The sequence below is a fragment of the Callithrix jacchus genome, chromosome 12, assembly GCF_049354715.1.
Source record: "Callithrix jacchus isolate 240 chromosome 12, calJac240_pri, whole genome shotgun sequence".
Classification (NCBI taxonomy): Eukaryota; Metazoa; Chordata; class Mammalia; order Primates; family Cebidae; genus Callithrix; species Callithrix jacchus.
Window position 1 is genome coordinate 5,235,589 of NC_133513.1, and position 14,672 is coordinate 5,250,260.

The 14,672-nt window shown below is 55.3% G+C and overlaps 1 protein-coding gene across 22 annotated transcripts in view; it reads right to left on the reverse strand.

The window, feature by feature from the left end:
* Positions 1-5,092: 5,092 nt before the first annotated feature.
* ZSCAN10 (zinc finger and SCAN domain containing 10) overlaps positions 5,093-14,672 on the reverse strand; it is a 41,938-nt gene continuing 32,358 nt past the window's right edge. For 7 of the 22 annotated variants that reach the window (XM_078344460.1, XM_078344461.1, XM_078344459.1 and 4 more), the window contains 6 exons: positions 13,825-13,894; positions 9,172-9,645; positions 8,676-8,943; positions 8,387-8,451; positions 8,162-8,219; positions 5,093-6,850 (listed from right to left, as the gene is read on the reverse strand). In XM_078344460.1, coding sequence (XP_078200586.1) covers positions 5,295-6,850; positions 8,162-8,219; positions 8,387-8,451; positions 8,676-8,943; positions 9,172-9,567 — 2,343 coding nt within the window. In that variant the 5' untranslated portion in view covers positions 9,568-9,645; positions 13,825-13,894 and the 3' untranslated portion in view covers positions 5,093-5,294. The remainder of the gene's footprint in view (positions 6,851-8,161; positions 8,220-8,386; positions 8,452-8,675; positions 8,944-9,171; positions 9,646-13,824; positions 13,895-14,672) is intronic. The other 15 variants (XM_078344467.1, XM_078344466.1, XM_078344462.1 and 12 more) reach the window with 9 other exon arrangements.

Genomic DNA, 14,672 nt, shown 5'->3' on the forward strand with positions numbered 1-14,672 from the left:
CCATTCTGGGGTCTGGAGGACAGTGGTCCCCTTCTCACAGCTGCAGTAGGCAGTGCCCCAGTGGGGACTCTGTGTGGGGGCTCCAACCCTGCATTTCCCCTCTCCATTGCCCTAGTAGCTGTTCTCCATGAGAGCCCCGCCCCTGCAGCCGACTTCTCCCTGATCGTACAGGCATTTCCCTACATCTGCTGAAATCTAGGCAGAGGCCCCCAAAGCTCAACTCTTGTCTTCTGCATACCTGCAGGCCCAACACCACGTGGAGGCTGCCAAGGCTTGGGACATGCACCTTCTGAAGCCACGGCCTGAACTGTACCTTGGCCCTCTTTAGCCGCAGCTGGAATGGAATGGCTGGGACACAGGCCGCCATGTCCCAAGGCTGCACAGAGCAGCAGGGTGCTGGGCCTAACTTGAATTTCTCTCCAGAAAATGGGTTTTTCTTTTCTACCATATGGTCAGGCTGCAAACTTTCCCATCTTTTACAGTCTGCTTCCCTTTTAAATGTAAGTTCTAATTCTAAACCATGTCTTTGTGAGTGCACGGAACCATGTGGTCTCAGGAAAAGACAGAGCACGTGTTGAATGCTTTGCTGCTTAGAAATTTCTACTGCTGGTAGAGAGCGCTGGCTCACGCCTGTAATCCCAGCACTTTGGGAGGTTGAGGCAGGTGGATCACCTGAGGTCAGGAGTTCAAGACCAGCCTCATCAACATGGAGAAACCATCTCTACTAACAATACAAAATTAGCTGGGCAAGGTGGTCCACGCCTGTAGTCTCAGCTACTTGGGAGGCTGAGCCAGGAGAATTGCTTGAACCCAGGAGGCAGAGATTGTCGTGAGCCAAGATCTTGCCATTGCACTCTAGCCTGGGCGACAGAGCAAAACTTCATCTCAAAACAAAAAACGAAAGAAAACAAAAATTAGCTAGGTGTGGTGGCACATACCTGCAATCCCAGCTACTCAGGAGGCTGAGGCAGGAGAATCATTCCACAGCACTCCAGCCCACCCCTGCCCTCCAAGAAAGAAATGTCTACTACAAGACAAGCTGAATCATCTCTCTCTCTTTTTTTTTTTAATTTTGAGACGGAGTTTCACTCTTGTTACCCAGGCTGGAGTGCAATGGTGTGATCTCGGCTCACCGCAACCTCTGCCTCCTGGGTTCAGGCAATTCTCCTGCCTCAGCCTCCTGAGTAGCTGGGATTACAGGCGCACGCCACCATGCCCAGCTAATTTTTTGTATTTTTAGTAGAGACGGGGTTTCACCATGTTGACCAGGATGGTCTTGATCTCTTGACCTCCTGATCCACCCGCCTTGGCCTCCCAAAGTGCTGGGATTACAGGCGTGAGCCACCGCGCCCGGCGCTGAATCATCTCTTTCAAGTTCAAAGTACCACAGGGCAGGGGCCACCAGTCTCTTTGCTCTAGCACAGCAAGTTCCTATCTCCATCTGATACCCCCTCAGCCTGGACGTCATTCTCCGTATCACCATCCGCATTTTGCTCAAAGCCATTCAACAAGTCTCTAGGAAGTTCCAAACTTTCCCACATCTTCCTGTCTTCTTCTGAGCCCTCCAAACTGCTCCAGCCTCTTCCTGTCACCCAGTTCCAAAGCTGCTTCCACATTTTCAGATGATCTTTACAGCAGTGCCCACTCCTGATATGAATTTTCTCTCTTGGTCCATTTTCACACTGCTATACAGAATACCTGAGACTGGGTAATTTATAAGGAAAAAAGGATTAATTGACTCACAGTTCCACAAAACTGGGGAGGCCTCAGGGAACTTCCAATCACGGTTGAAGGCAAAGGGAAAGCATGTCTTACACGGTGGCAGGAGAGAGAGAGAGAGAGAGAGAGAGAGAGAGAGGGAGAGAGACAGGGAAATGCCAAACATTTTAAAACATCAGATCTCATTAGAACTCACTCAGTTTCACCAGAACAGCACGGGGGAACCCGCCCCCATGATCCGGTCACCTCCTCCCTGGTCCCTCCCTTGACATGTGGGAATTACAGCTCCAGATGATATTTGGGTGGGACACGAAGCCAAACACTCCGGATGTGCCGACTCCCGTGACTTCCGCACGTGTGGGACCCCTGACTGCATCCTCTGTGGTGGTGGGACTGCACTCATACTCTCCCCTGAAAGCAATACAGTGAAGCAATAGCTGCTCAGATGGAATCAGGTGCCGGCCTCCAGGCTTCTCTGACAGGCGGGCGCAGGGAGGTGGGGGGCCCGGTAGTGACAGCAAAGGATGTGGCTCCTATGGACATACCCGGGTTGCAGATGTGGAGGAGCAAGGCCAGGCCCCTGCCTTTTTTTTTTTTTTTCTTTCCTTTTCTTTGAGACAGGGTTTTGCTCTTGTTGCCCAGGCTGGAGTGCAATGGCACAGTCTTGGCTCACCACAACCTCTGCCTCCTGGGTTCAAGCAATTCTCCTGCCTCAGCCTCCGGAAGAGCTGGGATTACAGGCGTGCACCACCACGCCCAGCTAATTTTTTGTGTTTTTAGTAGAGAAGGGGCTTCTTATGTTGGTCAGGCTGGTCTTGAACTCCTGCCCTCAGGTGATCCACCCGCCTTGGCCTTTCAAAGTGCTGAAATGATAAGTGTGAGCCATCACACCCAGCGGCCCCTGACTTCCTTATGGATAACGGTGCACAGGTCTCCATGCACTGGTGGGTGGGTTGAGGACTAGAAGATTTTAGCCTGGTGCTTCCTCGATCTCAGAGCTGGAAGCACAGAAGCGGCTCCCTGACCACCACCCCTGGGCCTTCAGCGTGAGGGGACTTTGGGGCCCCATTTTTCTTGTCATGGCTCCTTCTTCTGCCCTCATCCCTCTGGCAGGGCTGAGGCCACAAAATCCCCTTGGTTTTCTCCCAAGATCAGAGGCCCAAGGGGCTGGGGCGGAAGGGGACTCAGGAGCCCCCCACTGGGCCCTGGTTTCAGGGCAGAGGAAAGAAGGCAGGGGTCGGATCTCTGGGCCTGAGGCCTCACCAGCCTGCAGTTATTTGCAGAGCCTGGAGCAGCCAGAATAAACGCCTGGGAGGGCACCTCTCACCATGTAGGAGGCCACGCTCTCCCAGTCCTGCAGAGGCTCCTCCACTTCCCGCCTCTGCTGACTCACAGAGACCAGCCTCTCCCACTCAGGGGAGGCTTGGCAACCACCAGCAGCTGCCGAGAGAAAGATGGGGCTGGGGTCCCTGGCCTAGCCTGTCCCGTCCCATCCTGGGGATCCATGACTCTGGCCTTCGGTCTAAGCAGGAAGGAGGAGAGGGAAATGGGCTATGGCCTGGGAGGAGCAAACACCCGCAGGGGAGGCTCCCTGAGCAGCTGTCCAGGGCTGAGCCCACTGTCTGGGAGGGGTGCTGGGTGTGTTTGTGGATGTGAAGGGCTTGGGGACCAGCAATATTCCTGGGGGTCAGTACGCCCCTCCCTGGCCTGGCCCTTTTCACACTGCTGTAGAGAATACTTGAGACTGGGTAATTTATAAAGAAAAAAGTTTGCACTCTTGAGTTTTGGAACAAGCACTCCTTGGGACCAGCCTAGAGCCCAGCAGGGAAGACAGCTGGACAGTGACCCTGGTCACCCTGAGGGGCCCTGCTTGCTTCCTGTCCCAGCAGCTCCTACAGGGCTCGGGGAGGTGACCAGGAAGAAGGGTGTTGCCAGGCTCTCTGGGCCCTGCTGTCCCCAGCCTTCCTGAGGAAAGAGGCAGCTGGATCCCGAGTTCCTCTCTGCAGAGCCTCAAAGGGCCCCACAGGCTTTCCTCCTTCACATCCTGCAGATGCTCCTACGTCCCATTACCCTGGAAGGACTGTCTCTGGCCTGAGCCCCCAGTTCTGAGGAGCCGCTCACAGCCAGGGCCTGGTCCTGTCTCAGCTTACCCTGGGCCACATGTGGGATCTCCCCTCTGCCACTGTTCAAGTTCTGTCTCCCATTTCCCTGACCTCTCCAGTGACCCCGTGTCCCTGACTCACCCCTCTCATGTCCCCCATGCTTCCCTCTTACCTAGAAATCCCTCCTGCTGTGCTGTGTCCCCAGGGGCTCTGGCAGCCCCAGTCTCCACCTCCTAGCGGGCATCCCCGGCCTTGCCTTTCTCTAGTCATTTCCAAGCAGTAGCCAAAGCAGAAGTAAGTATCGCTAGAGAAGAAATCCCTCCCTGCCTGCGCCCTCTGCCGGCCTCCCACTGCACGTGAGCTCAGGGCTGTCCTGTCCTGTCAGGCCAGTCATCAGGTTTCCTGTCCCCCTCTGGGACAGATGCTGTCCAGCTGTAGCTGGGGCTCCTCCCTTCCCCCACCTGGCTTCCTGCTACTCCCCCTGCCTGGGCCACCCCTCCCACATCCTTCCCAGGGTGCCTTGCCTTCATTCTGCTCAATAACCCAGCACCTTCCCTGGTACACAGTAGGCACTCGATACATCAGAAGGGCTTCCTGTGCTTCAAATGCGGCCTCTCCCAACTCCTCGCCCTCCATCTTTCAGCTGACTGATCCCTCCTCCTTGAAATGACCTTCTCTGGGGTCTTCCACGAGAGGAATTTCTCCTGTGACATCTGGTGACATAGTCTCCCTCTGTCACCCAGGCTGGAGTGCAATGGTGTGATCTCCGCTCACTGCAGCCTCTGCCTCCCAGGTTCAAGCAGTTCTGCCTCAGCCTCCCTGGTTGCTGGGACTACAGGTGCACACCACCACACCTGGCTAATATTGGTATTTTTTGTAGAGACAGGGGTTTCACCATATTGGTCAGGCTGGTCTTGAACTACTGACTTCAGGTGATCTACCCGTCTCCGCCTCCCAAAATCCTGGGAGCACCAGCACCACGCCCAGCCAACTCAAGGAGTCTTATGTGGACTAGTGAGTACTTACTGCACAGCACAGATCAAGGGTAGTGTCCAGAGGAGAAAATATTTCAGGGTCAGATTCCTTGGTCCTCCCCACGGCTGGCTGTAATGGCTGACATCTCCCCTTCTTCCCCACTCTGGGTGGCAATCCTCTCCCCACACCTGCTCCCAGGCAGCCTACTCCAGAAGGCATAGCTGTGTCTCTGTGCCCCAGAGGGAAAGCTGACAGTTGGAATTTTTGTGGGCTTATAATGAAATAAAGAGGGGCCATTTTGGAGAAGGCCATTTTACTTTGGGCGTTTTAATTACATTGCTGAGGCTGGGAACTAATGCCTAGGGCTGGGAAGGACAGTTGTGGAAGTGGAGGCAGAGGGAAGTGGGGTATGGTGGGAAGGGACATTCCCGCAGGCCTCTGCTATAGAGCACCCCAGGTAGGTGGGCGCAGGGCATGGCTGGCGGAAGGTGGGTTAAGCTAGTAAAGCGTCTCGCGGGCATGGGTGCGCAGGTGGCGCAGCAGGTGGGAGTTGCGGCTGAAGCTGCGGCCACATTGCGTGCAAGAGTAGGGCCTGGCGCCCGTGTGCACCAGCTGGTGTCGCAGCAGGTTGCAGCTGCGGCTGAAGCTCTTGCCGCACTCTATGCACTCCTGTGGGGGCTCGGCCTGCTCCTGCCCGGGCTCTGCATGGGTAGCCAGGTGCCGCCGTAGGTGCGCGTTGCGCCGGAAGCTGCGGCCACATGTCTGGCAGCTATAAGGCCGCTCGCCTGTGTGGCTGCGGCGGTGGCGGGCCAGGTTGGAGCTATTGCGGAAGCGGTGGCCGCAGGTGTCGCACGCGTGGGGCTTCTCCCCAGTGTGGATGCGCTGGTGGCGCGCCAGGTGGGCGCTCTGGCTGAAGCCCTCACCGCACTCGCTGCAGCGGCAGGGCTTCTCGCCCGTGTGGCTGCGCTGGTGGCGGGCAAGGTCCTGGGGCTGGCCAAAGCTCTTGCCGCACTGGGTGCAGTGGTGGGGCCGAGGGCCACCGTGGGTCAGCAGGTGGCGGGCCAGGCTGGCCCGGCGCACAAAGCGCTTCCCGCACTGCGGGCAGGCGTACGGCTTCTCGCCGGTGTGCACCCGTTGGTGGCTGACCAGCTGCGAGCTCTGCGTGAAGCTGCGGCCACAAGCCTGGCAGGAGAAGGGCCGCTCGCCCGTGTGCACCCGCCGGTGGGTCACCAGGTGCTCACTGCGCCGGAAGGCTTTGCCGCAGTCGCTGCACACGAAGGGCCTCCGGTCGGAGTCCCGGCGGCGGCTGCCGGAGCCTTCAGAGGACCGGTGGTCCTTGTCCCTGGCATGGATCCGCAGGTGGCGCTTGAGGCTGGAGCGGCGCTGAAAGGTCTGGCCGCAGTGGGAGCACAGGACCTCGGTTGGCGGCGGCGCTTCGGCCTTGCTCTCAGGCGCGCAGGGCGGCTTCTGGTCCTGGGCGTGCGCCAGCAGGTGCTGCACGAGGCTGGTGCGGCGCTGGAAGCCGCGGCCGCACTCGGCGCACAGGAAGGCGGGCTCGGAGGAGTGGGTGAGCAGGTGCTTGCTCAGGTGCGAGCTCTGGCGGAAGCGGTGGTCGCACAGGTGGCAGGCGTGTGGCCGCTCGTCCGTGTGAGTGCGCATGTGCAGCTTGAGGATGGAGCTGCGGCCGAAGCTCTTCCCGCAGCACAGGCACAGGAAGGAGCGCCCGGCCGGGTGCGAGCGCAGCTGGTGCGCTTTTAGGCGGGACAACTGCGCGAAGCTCACCCCGCAGTCCGCGCAGATGAACTGCAACTCCGGATTGGGCTCGGGGGCGCCCTCGGCCACTTTGACCTCCAGTATTTCCCTGCCACCAAGAAGGGACCCATCTTCACTGGGGCCGCTGTCCGCAGCGCCCGGTCCGAGTGTCTGGGAGGGAGGCTCTCCTGGCACCTCAGGACTGTCTGCCTGGGACTCTGCTAAGATGGCAGCGGGCCAGGCAGCCCCTTTGGGGTCTTCTTGTTTAAACTCCTCCTTGTCTGCGGTTCTGCTTCTGAATCCTGGGAAACAAGAGAAAACAAGAGATGGTCAGGCTTATTCCCAGGGCTCCTATCAATTGCCAGAACCAGATTGGCCTGGACATAGAAAGAAACCCAGGATCCTCCAAAGCTGCTCGGTGAGAGGTCAGGGGCAGTGGTCCACTCCTGTAATTCCAGCGCTTTGGGAGACCGAGGCAGGCGGATCACTTGAAGTCAGGAGTGAGTTTGAGACCAGCCTGGGCAACATTGTGAAGCTCCGTTTCTACAAAAAATACAAAAATTAGCTGGGTGTGATGAAACATGCCTGTGGTCCCAGCTACTTGGGAGACTGAGGCGGGAGACTAGCTTGAACCCGGGAGGGGGAGGTTGCAGTGAGCCGAGATTGTGCCACTACACTCCAGCCTGGGTAACAGAGCGAGACTCCATCTCAAAACGACAACAAAAAACCTGGTAGGTGGGTAGAGAGGGTGGGGGGCAAGTGAGGGTGCCCCTCTTTATTTTTTTTTTTTTCAGTAAAATACACAAAACATGCAATTTACCACAATAATTAATTTTAAGTGTCCAGTTCCGGCCATCAAGTACATTTACAAGGTTGTGCCAACATCATAAATATCTAGTTCCACGACTGTCTCGATACCCCAAATGGAAACCCCATTAGCAATGATTCCCTTGATTGCCTATTTTAAAAGTTCAAAATTAACAGCCGGCAATTACACCAGACGCAATGGGCCTAAAACTAAAAACTAAAAAGAAAACCTCATCAAAATAACCCCTTACAAAGGCCAGAAAGGCCAGGCACAGTGGTTCACGCCTGTATTCCCAGCACTTTGGGAGGCCAAGGTAGGCGGATCACTTGAGGCCCGAAGTTCCAAGACCAGTCTGGGAAATATAGTGAGACCCCATTGCTACGAAAAGTTAGCTGGGCATGGTGGCACACACCTGTAGTCCCAGCTACTCAGGAGGCTGAGGTGGGAGGATTACCTGAGCCCAGGAGGTCCTGGCTGCAGTGAGCCCTGATTGTGCCACAGTCTGGGTGACAGAGTGACACCCTGTTTCAAAAAACATAAAGGCCAGAAGGTCAGGTGGGGTCTGGAACTTCAGTCAAAGGAAGAGGTGTTGGCCGGGCATGGCGGCTCACGCCTGTAATCTTAGTACTTTGGGAGGTCGAGGTGGGAGGATCACTTGAGCCCAAGAGTTGAGACTAGCCTGGGCGACATAGAGAGACCCTGATCTCTTAAAAAAAAAAAGAGAGAGAGAGAGGGAAAGAAAAGTAAAAGAAAAGAAAGACGCATCAGTGATCGGTGGTCACTGCTCCAGGGAAGGTTTGCTTACCCAGGGGGTGTGCAGGCCACACCTTATTCTCTGGCACATCCTCAAAGGTCAGGGACTCCTGTGTCAAGAGCAGAAACCCTTGGTGAGTGAGGAACATGCCTCAGGAACCTGTGGGGAATTAAACGCTTTGCAGGATTGAATCGGGGCAGATGCAGATTAGCTAAAGCTGCAACGGCAGACACGTTCCTGGGGCTTGAGAACTCCCTGGGGTGTGGCCCAGCTCACCAGCACGGCCACCAGCTCCTGATCTCGGGAAGTCTCCTCTGGCCATGGCGAGGGGCCCTGGGGACCTGACAGCATTGGGGAAGAGGGGAGGAAGCACGTTAGAAGGCAGCCCTGCCTGCCACATGGCTGCAAGCACATGCACCCCATCATCGAGGCCCTGTGAAGGCGTCCTGGCACGCTCCTGTCCCCGCCACCTGTGGAGGCCCCACTTCTCACCCCACCCCAGACATCCAGGCAGGCCCCTCCCCTAACATCCAGTCCTTGGCCTTCTAGGGCACAAGCTCCTCACTGCTTTCTTGGAGGGACTGGAATGTCTTCTGGGGCCCCGGGCTGGGCAGCTGCCTTGAACTTGAAGGAAGTCTCCACTGTCCCAGCTCAGCAGGCTTGGCAGGCTCTGACAGGGGTCGGGGAGGCTCATCCGACAGGCCCAGCACTGGAGGCTCTTCTGTGGGCACTTCCTTCTTGGGGCTGTGGCTGGGGACCTGGGAAACACACCCCTGTTCCTCCAAGGTGATGTCTGCACGGGGACAGCTCTTGCCAGCATTACAACTAAAATCCTGCTCAAAACACATTCAAGTTAAGCCACTCCGGGGTGGCAAACTGTGTCCTACCAACTCTGAGGGGACATGGGACAGAGACGGGGTGAGAGTCAGACAGGGGAGGCGTTAGGAGGTGAAGAAGTAATGGTCAGGTGAGGGAAAGTGGCGTTTCCAGAGATTCCTCACTGCGGGGATCAAATCCCCGTCATTCCCACGCTGCTCAGCCCGCTGCCCCGGCCCTCTCACCAGTGGCCCCGAGTGGCTGGGCTCCTGGTGGACGCCCTCCAGCAACAGTACCACCTCCTCCCCGTCCCTGAGCGGCTGCCCCTGCAGGCGGCCCAGGAGGTGTGGCGGCAGCACACTCAGGAACTGCTCCAGCACAAGCAGCTCCAGGATCTGCTTCTTGGTGTGCAGAGCCGGCCGCAGCCAGTGGCCGCAGAGCTCCCGGAGCCGGCTCAGGGATGCCCTCGGCCCCATGTCCTCCTGATACTGGAAGCATCTGAATAGCTGATGAGCCACCTCGGGCCTCAGCCTGGACTCTGGCCGCCTGGGGTCCTCTGGGCCAGTAGCCTCCTCCTCCTCCACTTTGACTTCCCCCAGCTGCTCCTGCTCCAGGGCAGCTGGGACTGATTCTTCAAGCATCCTTCACTGTGGGGATGCCTCCCTGCAGCGGGCCCCGCTCTTGGGTCTCTCTCCTCCTCTCTTCCCACACCTGCAGAGCTGAACACCCTGGGTTAGGATCTACTGCAAGGAAGCTGGCCCTATGCATCCATCATCGATGTAAAAAGACACCCAATACACAGACCCAGGGGAAGTGTTTTTCTCACTGGGTAAGCATCCCTGAAAGAGAAACAACCTGTCCTTCCCTTCTTCCTGATGTAGCCACTGGGAGAATCAAGATGGATCCTGGCCAAAAATATTTGTTTTTTTAAAGTTTTTTTTTTTTTTTTTTGAGACGGAGTTTTGCTCTTGTTACCCAGGCTGGAGTGCAATGGTGCACTCAGCTCACTGCAACCTCTGCCTCCCAGGTTTAAGCAATTCTCCTGTCTCAGCCTCCTGAGTAGCTGAAATTACAGGCATACGCCACCACGCCCGGCTAATTTTATATTTTTAGTAGAGACAGGGTTTCACCATGTTGGTCAGGCTGGTCTTGAACTCCCAACCTCAGGTGATCTGCCTGCCTCAGCCTCCCAAACTGTTGGGATTACACACATGAGCCACTACGCTGGCTTTTTTTTTTTTGAGATGGAGTCTCACTCTATCACCTAGGCTGGAGTGCAGTGGCACAATCTCAGCCCGCTGCAGCCTCCACCTCCCAGGTTCAAGTGATTCTCGTCCCTCAGCTGCCTGAATAGCTAGGATTACAGGCCTGTGCCACCACACCTGGCTAATTTTTGCATTATTAGTAGAGATGAGGATTTCACCATTTTGGCCGGGCTGGTCTTGAACATCCGAACTCAAGTGATTGGCCTGCCTCAGCTTCCAAAAGTGCTGGGATTAAGGCATGACCCATGAGGCCAAACCTTTTTTAAACGTTTAATTTAATTAAGTGATTTATTTAGACCGGTTCTCACTCTGTCACCCAGGCTGGAGTACAGTGGCGCGATCACGGCTCACTGCAGCCTTGACCTCCTGGGCTCAAGTGATCCTCCTGCCTCAGCCTCCCAAAGTGCTGGGATTACAGGCATGAGACACTGTGCCTAGCCCAAAAATGCCTAATCTCAATCCAACGGGGCCTTTATTTTTATTTATTTATTTATTTGAGATGGAGTTTTGCTCTTGTTGCCCAGGCTGAAGTGCAATGGCACGATCTCGGCCCACTGCAACCTCCGCCTCCCAAGTTCCAGTGATTCACAGCCCTCAGCCTCCTGAGTAGCTGGGATCACAGGCGCGCGCCACCACCAGCTAATCTTTTTATTTTTAGTAGACATGGGGTTTCACCATGTTGTCCAGGCTGGTCTCAGACTCTTGACTTCAGGTGATCCACCTGCTTCGGCCTCCCAAAGTGCTGAACCACCACGCCCCGGCCTAATGTGGCCTTTAGACCTAACTTTCAATGCATAGAGCCTTGCCCGGAATAGGCAACAAGTCAGACCATCTCTCAAAGAAACTGACCTGAGTTACTACTCAGTGTCATAAAAAGCAAGTGCCTGTAGGTGGCGCTGTTGGAGAGGAGCCCAAAGAGCACTCACAGCCAAGAACCTTGATTGCACCCTCATTCTTTTTTTTTTTTTTTTTTTTTTTTTTTTTTTTTTTTTGAGATGGAGTTTCGCTCTTGTTACCCAGGCTGGAGTGCAATGGCACGATCTCGGCTCACCGCAACCTCCGCCCCCTGGGTTCAGGCAATTCTCCTGCCTCAGCCTCCTGAGTAGCTGGGATTACAGGCACGCGCCACCATGCCCAGCTAATTTTTTGTATTTTTAGTAGAGACGGGGGTTCACCATGTTGACCAGGATGTTCTTGATCTCTTGACCTCGTGATCCACCCGCCTCGGCCTCCCAAAGTGTTGGGATTACAGGCATGAGCCACTGCGCCCGGCCACCATTCATATTTCTTAAAGGCTCTAAAAGATGTCCTGGGTCCAGTTGGAAAATTCTGAGTATGGTCGGGACACTACATGATAATAGAATGACTACTCATTTCGGAGGTGAGCGTCCAGTCTTGTAACACATAGGAAATGGCTGCGTTCTCAGAAGATGCTGAAGAGTTTGGAGAAGGGGCCTGAAGTCTCAGCCACCTCAATGGATCGACAATGAGATACATATATGAATGTTCCTTTCACTCCTCTTTCAAGTTCTCTGGATATTTTCGAATTTTCAGAATAAAAGGTTGGGGTGCTGGGATCACGCCTGTTATCCCAGCACTTTGGGAGGCTGAGGCAGGAGGATCCCTTGAGCCTCAAGAATTCAAGCCCAGCCTGGGCAACATGGCAAGATCCCCATCTATAAAAAAAAATTTAGGGAGCTGTGGTGGCTCCGGCCAGTTGTCCTGGTGCTTGAGGAGGCGAGGCTATGAGTTCAAGGCTAACCTGAGCAACATAACAAGCTCTCATTGACTAACAACAACAAAAAATTTAGGCTGGGCACGGTGGCTCACGCCTATAATACCAGCACTTTGGGAGGCCGAGGCGGGTAGATCACGAGGTCAAGAGATTGAGACCAAGTCGCGGTGGTGTGCACCTGTAGTCCCAGCTACTCGGGAGGCTGAGGTGGGAGGACTGCTTGCGCCCAGGAGGTTGAGGCGGCAGTGAGCTGTGACTGCAACACTGCACTCCAGCCCCGGTGACAGTGCAATCCCCCATCTCAAAAAATAAAAAATAAGTCATCTGTATAGCCATCAGGGGGCACTGGGTGGGGGTACTGACAGCCTCCTCCTGCCCCACCTCCCTGTGGGGCTTCTCTTCCTGGTCCGGTAGCCGAGTGCTACCCATGGGGAACCTCTGAAATTTCAGCCCCACCTGCAATTCAGCCCAGCTCAACTAATTGAGGCTGGAAGACAAGCTTTTCTGAGCAGAGCAGGCTCATATTTTTGTTAGATCTCTCAGGTACTTTTACATTTTCTTTCAGGCAGGGGTCATTTATAAATATGGAAACCCATGTCTCAGAGGGTTCCTGCCCTCTGCTTTCTGCCCTTCCTGTTCTCCAGCCTCAGGGCTACAAATGAAGCTCTCCTAGAGCCTCCTACCCTCCACTGCCATTGGGCACCCCAGGCAGGGGGATGGGAAGAAAGCCTGAAACTCCCGCCACCTGGATGGCACAGGGCAGTGTCCAGCACCCAGTGGCTGGCATACAGTAGGCGTCCATGAGCATGAGCTGGTACTGTTCTCATTGCTGCTGATTACCACACCAGGCACCACAGCAGTGACTCACCGTCCTGTTGACCCATTCTATAGCTGAGGACACCAAGGCTCAGCAAAAAGATAACCCAGTGGCTGGGTGCAGTGGCTCATCCCTGTAATCCCAGCACTCTGGGAGGCCGAGGTGGGTGAATCGCCTGAGGTCGGGAGTTCGAGACTAGACTGACCAATATGATGAAACCCTGTCTCTACTAAAATTACAAAAATTAGCTGAGCGTGGTGGCATGTGTCTGTGGTGCCCAGCTGCTCAGGAGGCTGAGAGGCCGGAGAATTGCTTGAACCTGGGAGGCAAGGTTGCAGTGAGCTGAGATCGAGCCACTACACTCCAGCCTGGGTGACACAGCGAGACTCCATCTCAAAAAAAAAAAAAAAAAAAGTAACCCAGTCTTGGGCAGCCTCTCCCTGGTAATGATGGCCTAGTCAGAGCCTTGGACAGTTCGGTGAACCCCCTTAATATGAGCCTGAGGGTTCTCTGAACCTCCTTCTCAAGTGGGGTGTGGGGCGTGGTACACAATGCGGGGATTTTAAGCCAGCCGATGAGGAGGGACGTGATGCCAGAACATGACCCATCTCTCCCAACTTCCCCCCAACGTACAGTATCTTCCAAGCTCCCCCACCCCAGAATCCCCAGAATCTCCCAACCTCGGCCACTACGGAAAAATGGAACAGTGGAAGTTCCCTGTCCCAGTCTCAGCTCATCCAGGGGTTGAGGGGTTTCTTAGTGTTAACCCTTAAGCTCTCGGCTTGGGAGCCGGATGGGGACAGGGTAAATAAAGAATCCGGATTTCAACCACTGCATGTGTGAGAGTGTCACCATCCCCAAGCCGGAACTACACTTTCCTGCCCTTTGGCACCCACTCCAGGCACCCACCCCACCCCACCCCGTCTCTCCCCAGCCAGGACAATGCTGTGCCCCAATCACAGATGAGTGTACTTCTCACCCTGGCCTTTGGCACCCACTCCAGGCACCCACCCCACCCCACCCCGTCTCTCCCCAGCCAGGACAATGCTGTGCCCCAATCACAGATGAGTGTACTTCTCACCCTGGCCTGGGAGTAGGAGCTGTGTCTAGTTCAATGGGTGTTCAGCCAGCACTTGAAATGACTTCAGCATCTGTTAGCAGAAATTAGGAAGTGGCAATGATTCTGGCCATCTCGAAGGAAAGTGTGTAGCAACGTCTAGCACAGAAACGGTCAGTGGCAAATGATCAGAAAAATGGCGTGAGGCCGGGTATGGTGGCTCATGCCTACAATCCCAGCATTTTGGGTGGCCAAGGCAGAAGGTTCACTTGAACCTGAAGGGTCGAAGCTGCAGTGAGCCATGTTCGCGCCACTGCACACCAGCCTGGGTAAAAGGGGAAGACCCTGTCTCAAAAACCAATAACAGAAAAGGTGGAGTTGGGGGAGAGGATGGGATTGTGTTTGAGTGCTTTTTAGTAGCATGCACGAAATAACAAGAGAACCAATCACTGCTCATCCGTTGCCCAGCAGGAGCAGTGGGCAGGTACTGAGTGTCGGGCGCTTAGGCTGGTGTCATCCCGGTCCAGCCCGTGGACCAAACAATCATTTCTCCCTCTGCCAAATGCAAAGACCAATCTTTGCCCTTGGTGACTTGCTCAGGGTCACACCAGATGGAGCCAAGGATTTGCTTTAGGCTGAGAATGTGGATCTAGAACACAGGGCCAAAGCTCTGAAACAGAAAAGCAACCGGTGTCGGTCCCGCTCGGTGCCATTTTCCTAGCCTCAGCCAAAATAGCACAGCGAGAACTAGAAAAAATAAGAGGATTGCAAATTCCAGCCCTGAGGCCCAGCCACACTGGGAGGCCGGAATCTCCAGGTGAGGTCCCTCTAAAAGCTTTCAAAGAGGTGGAATTTGAGACAAGTTGGCTTCA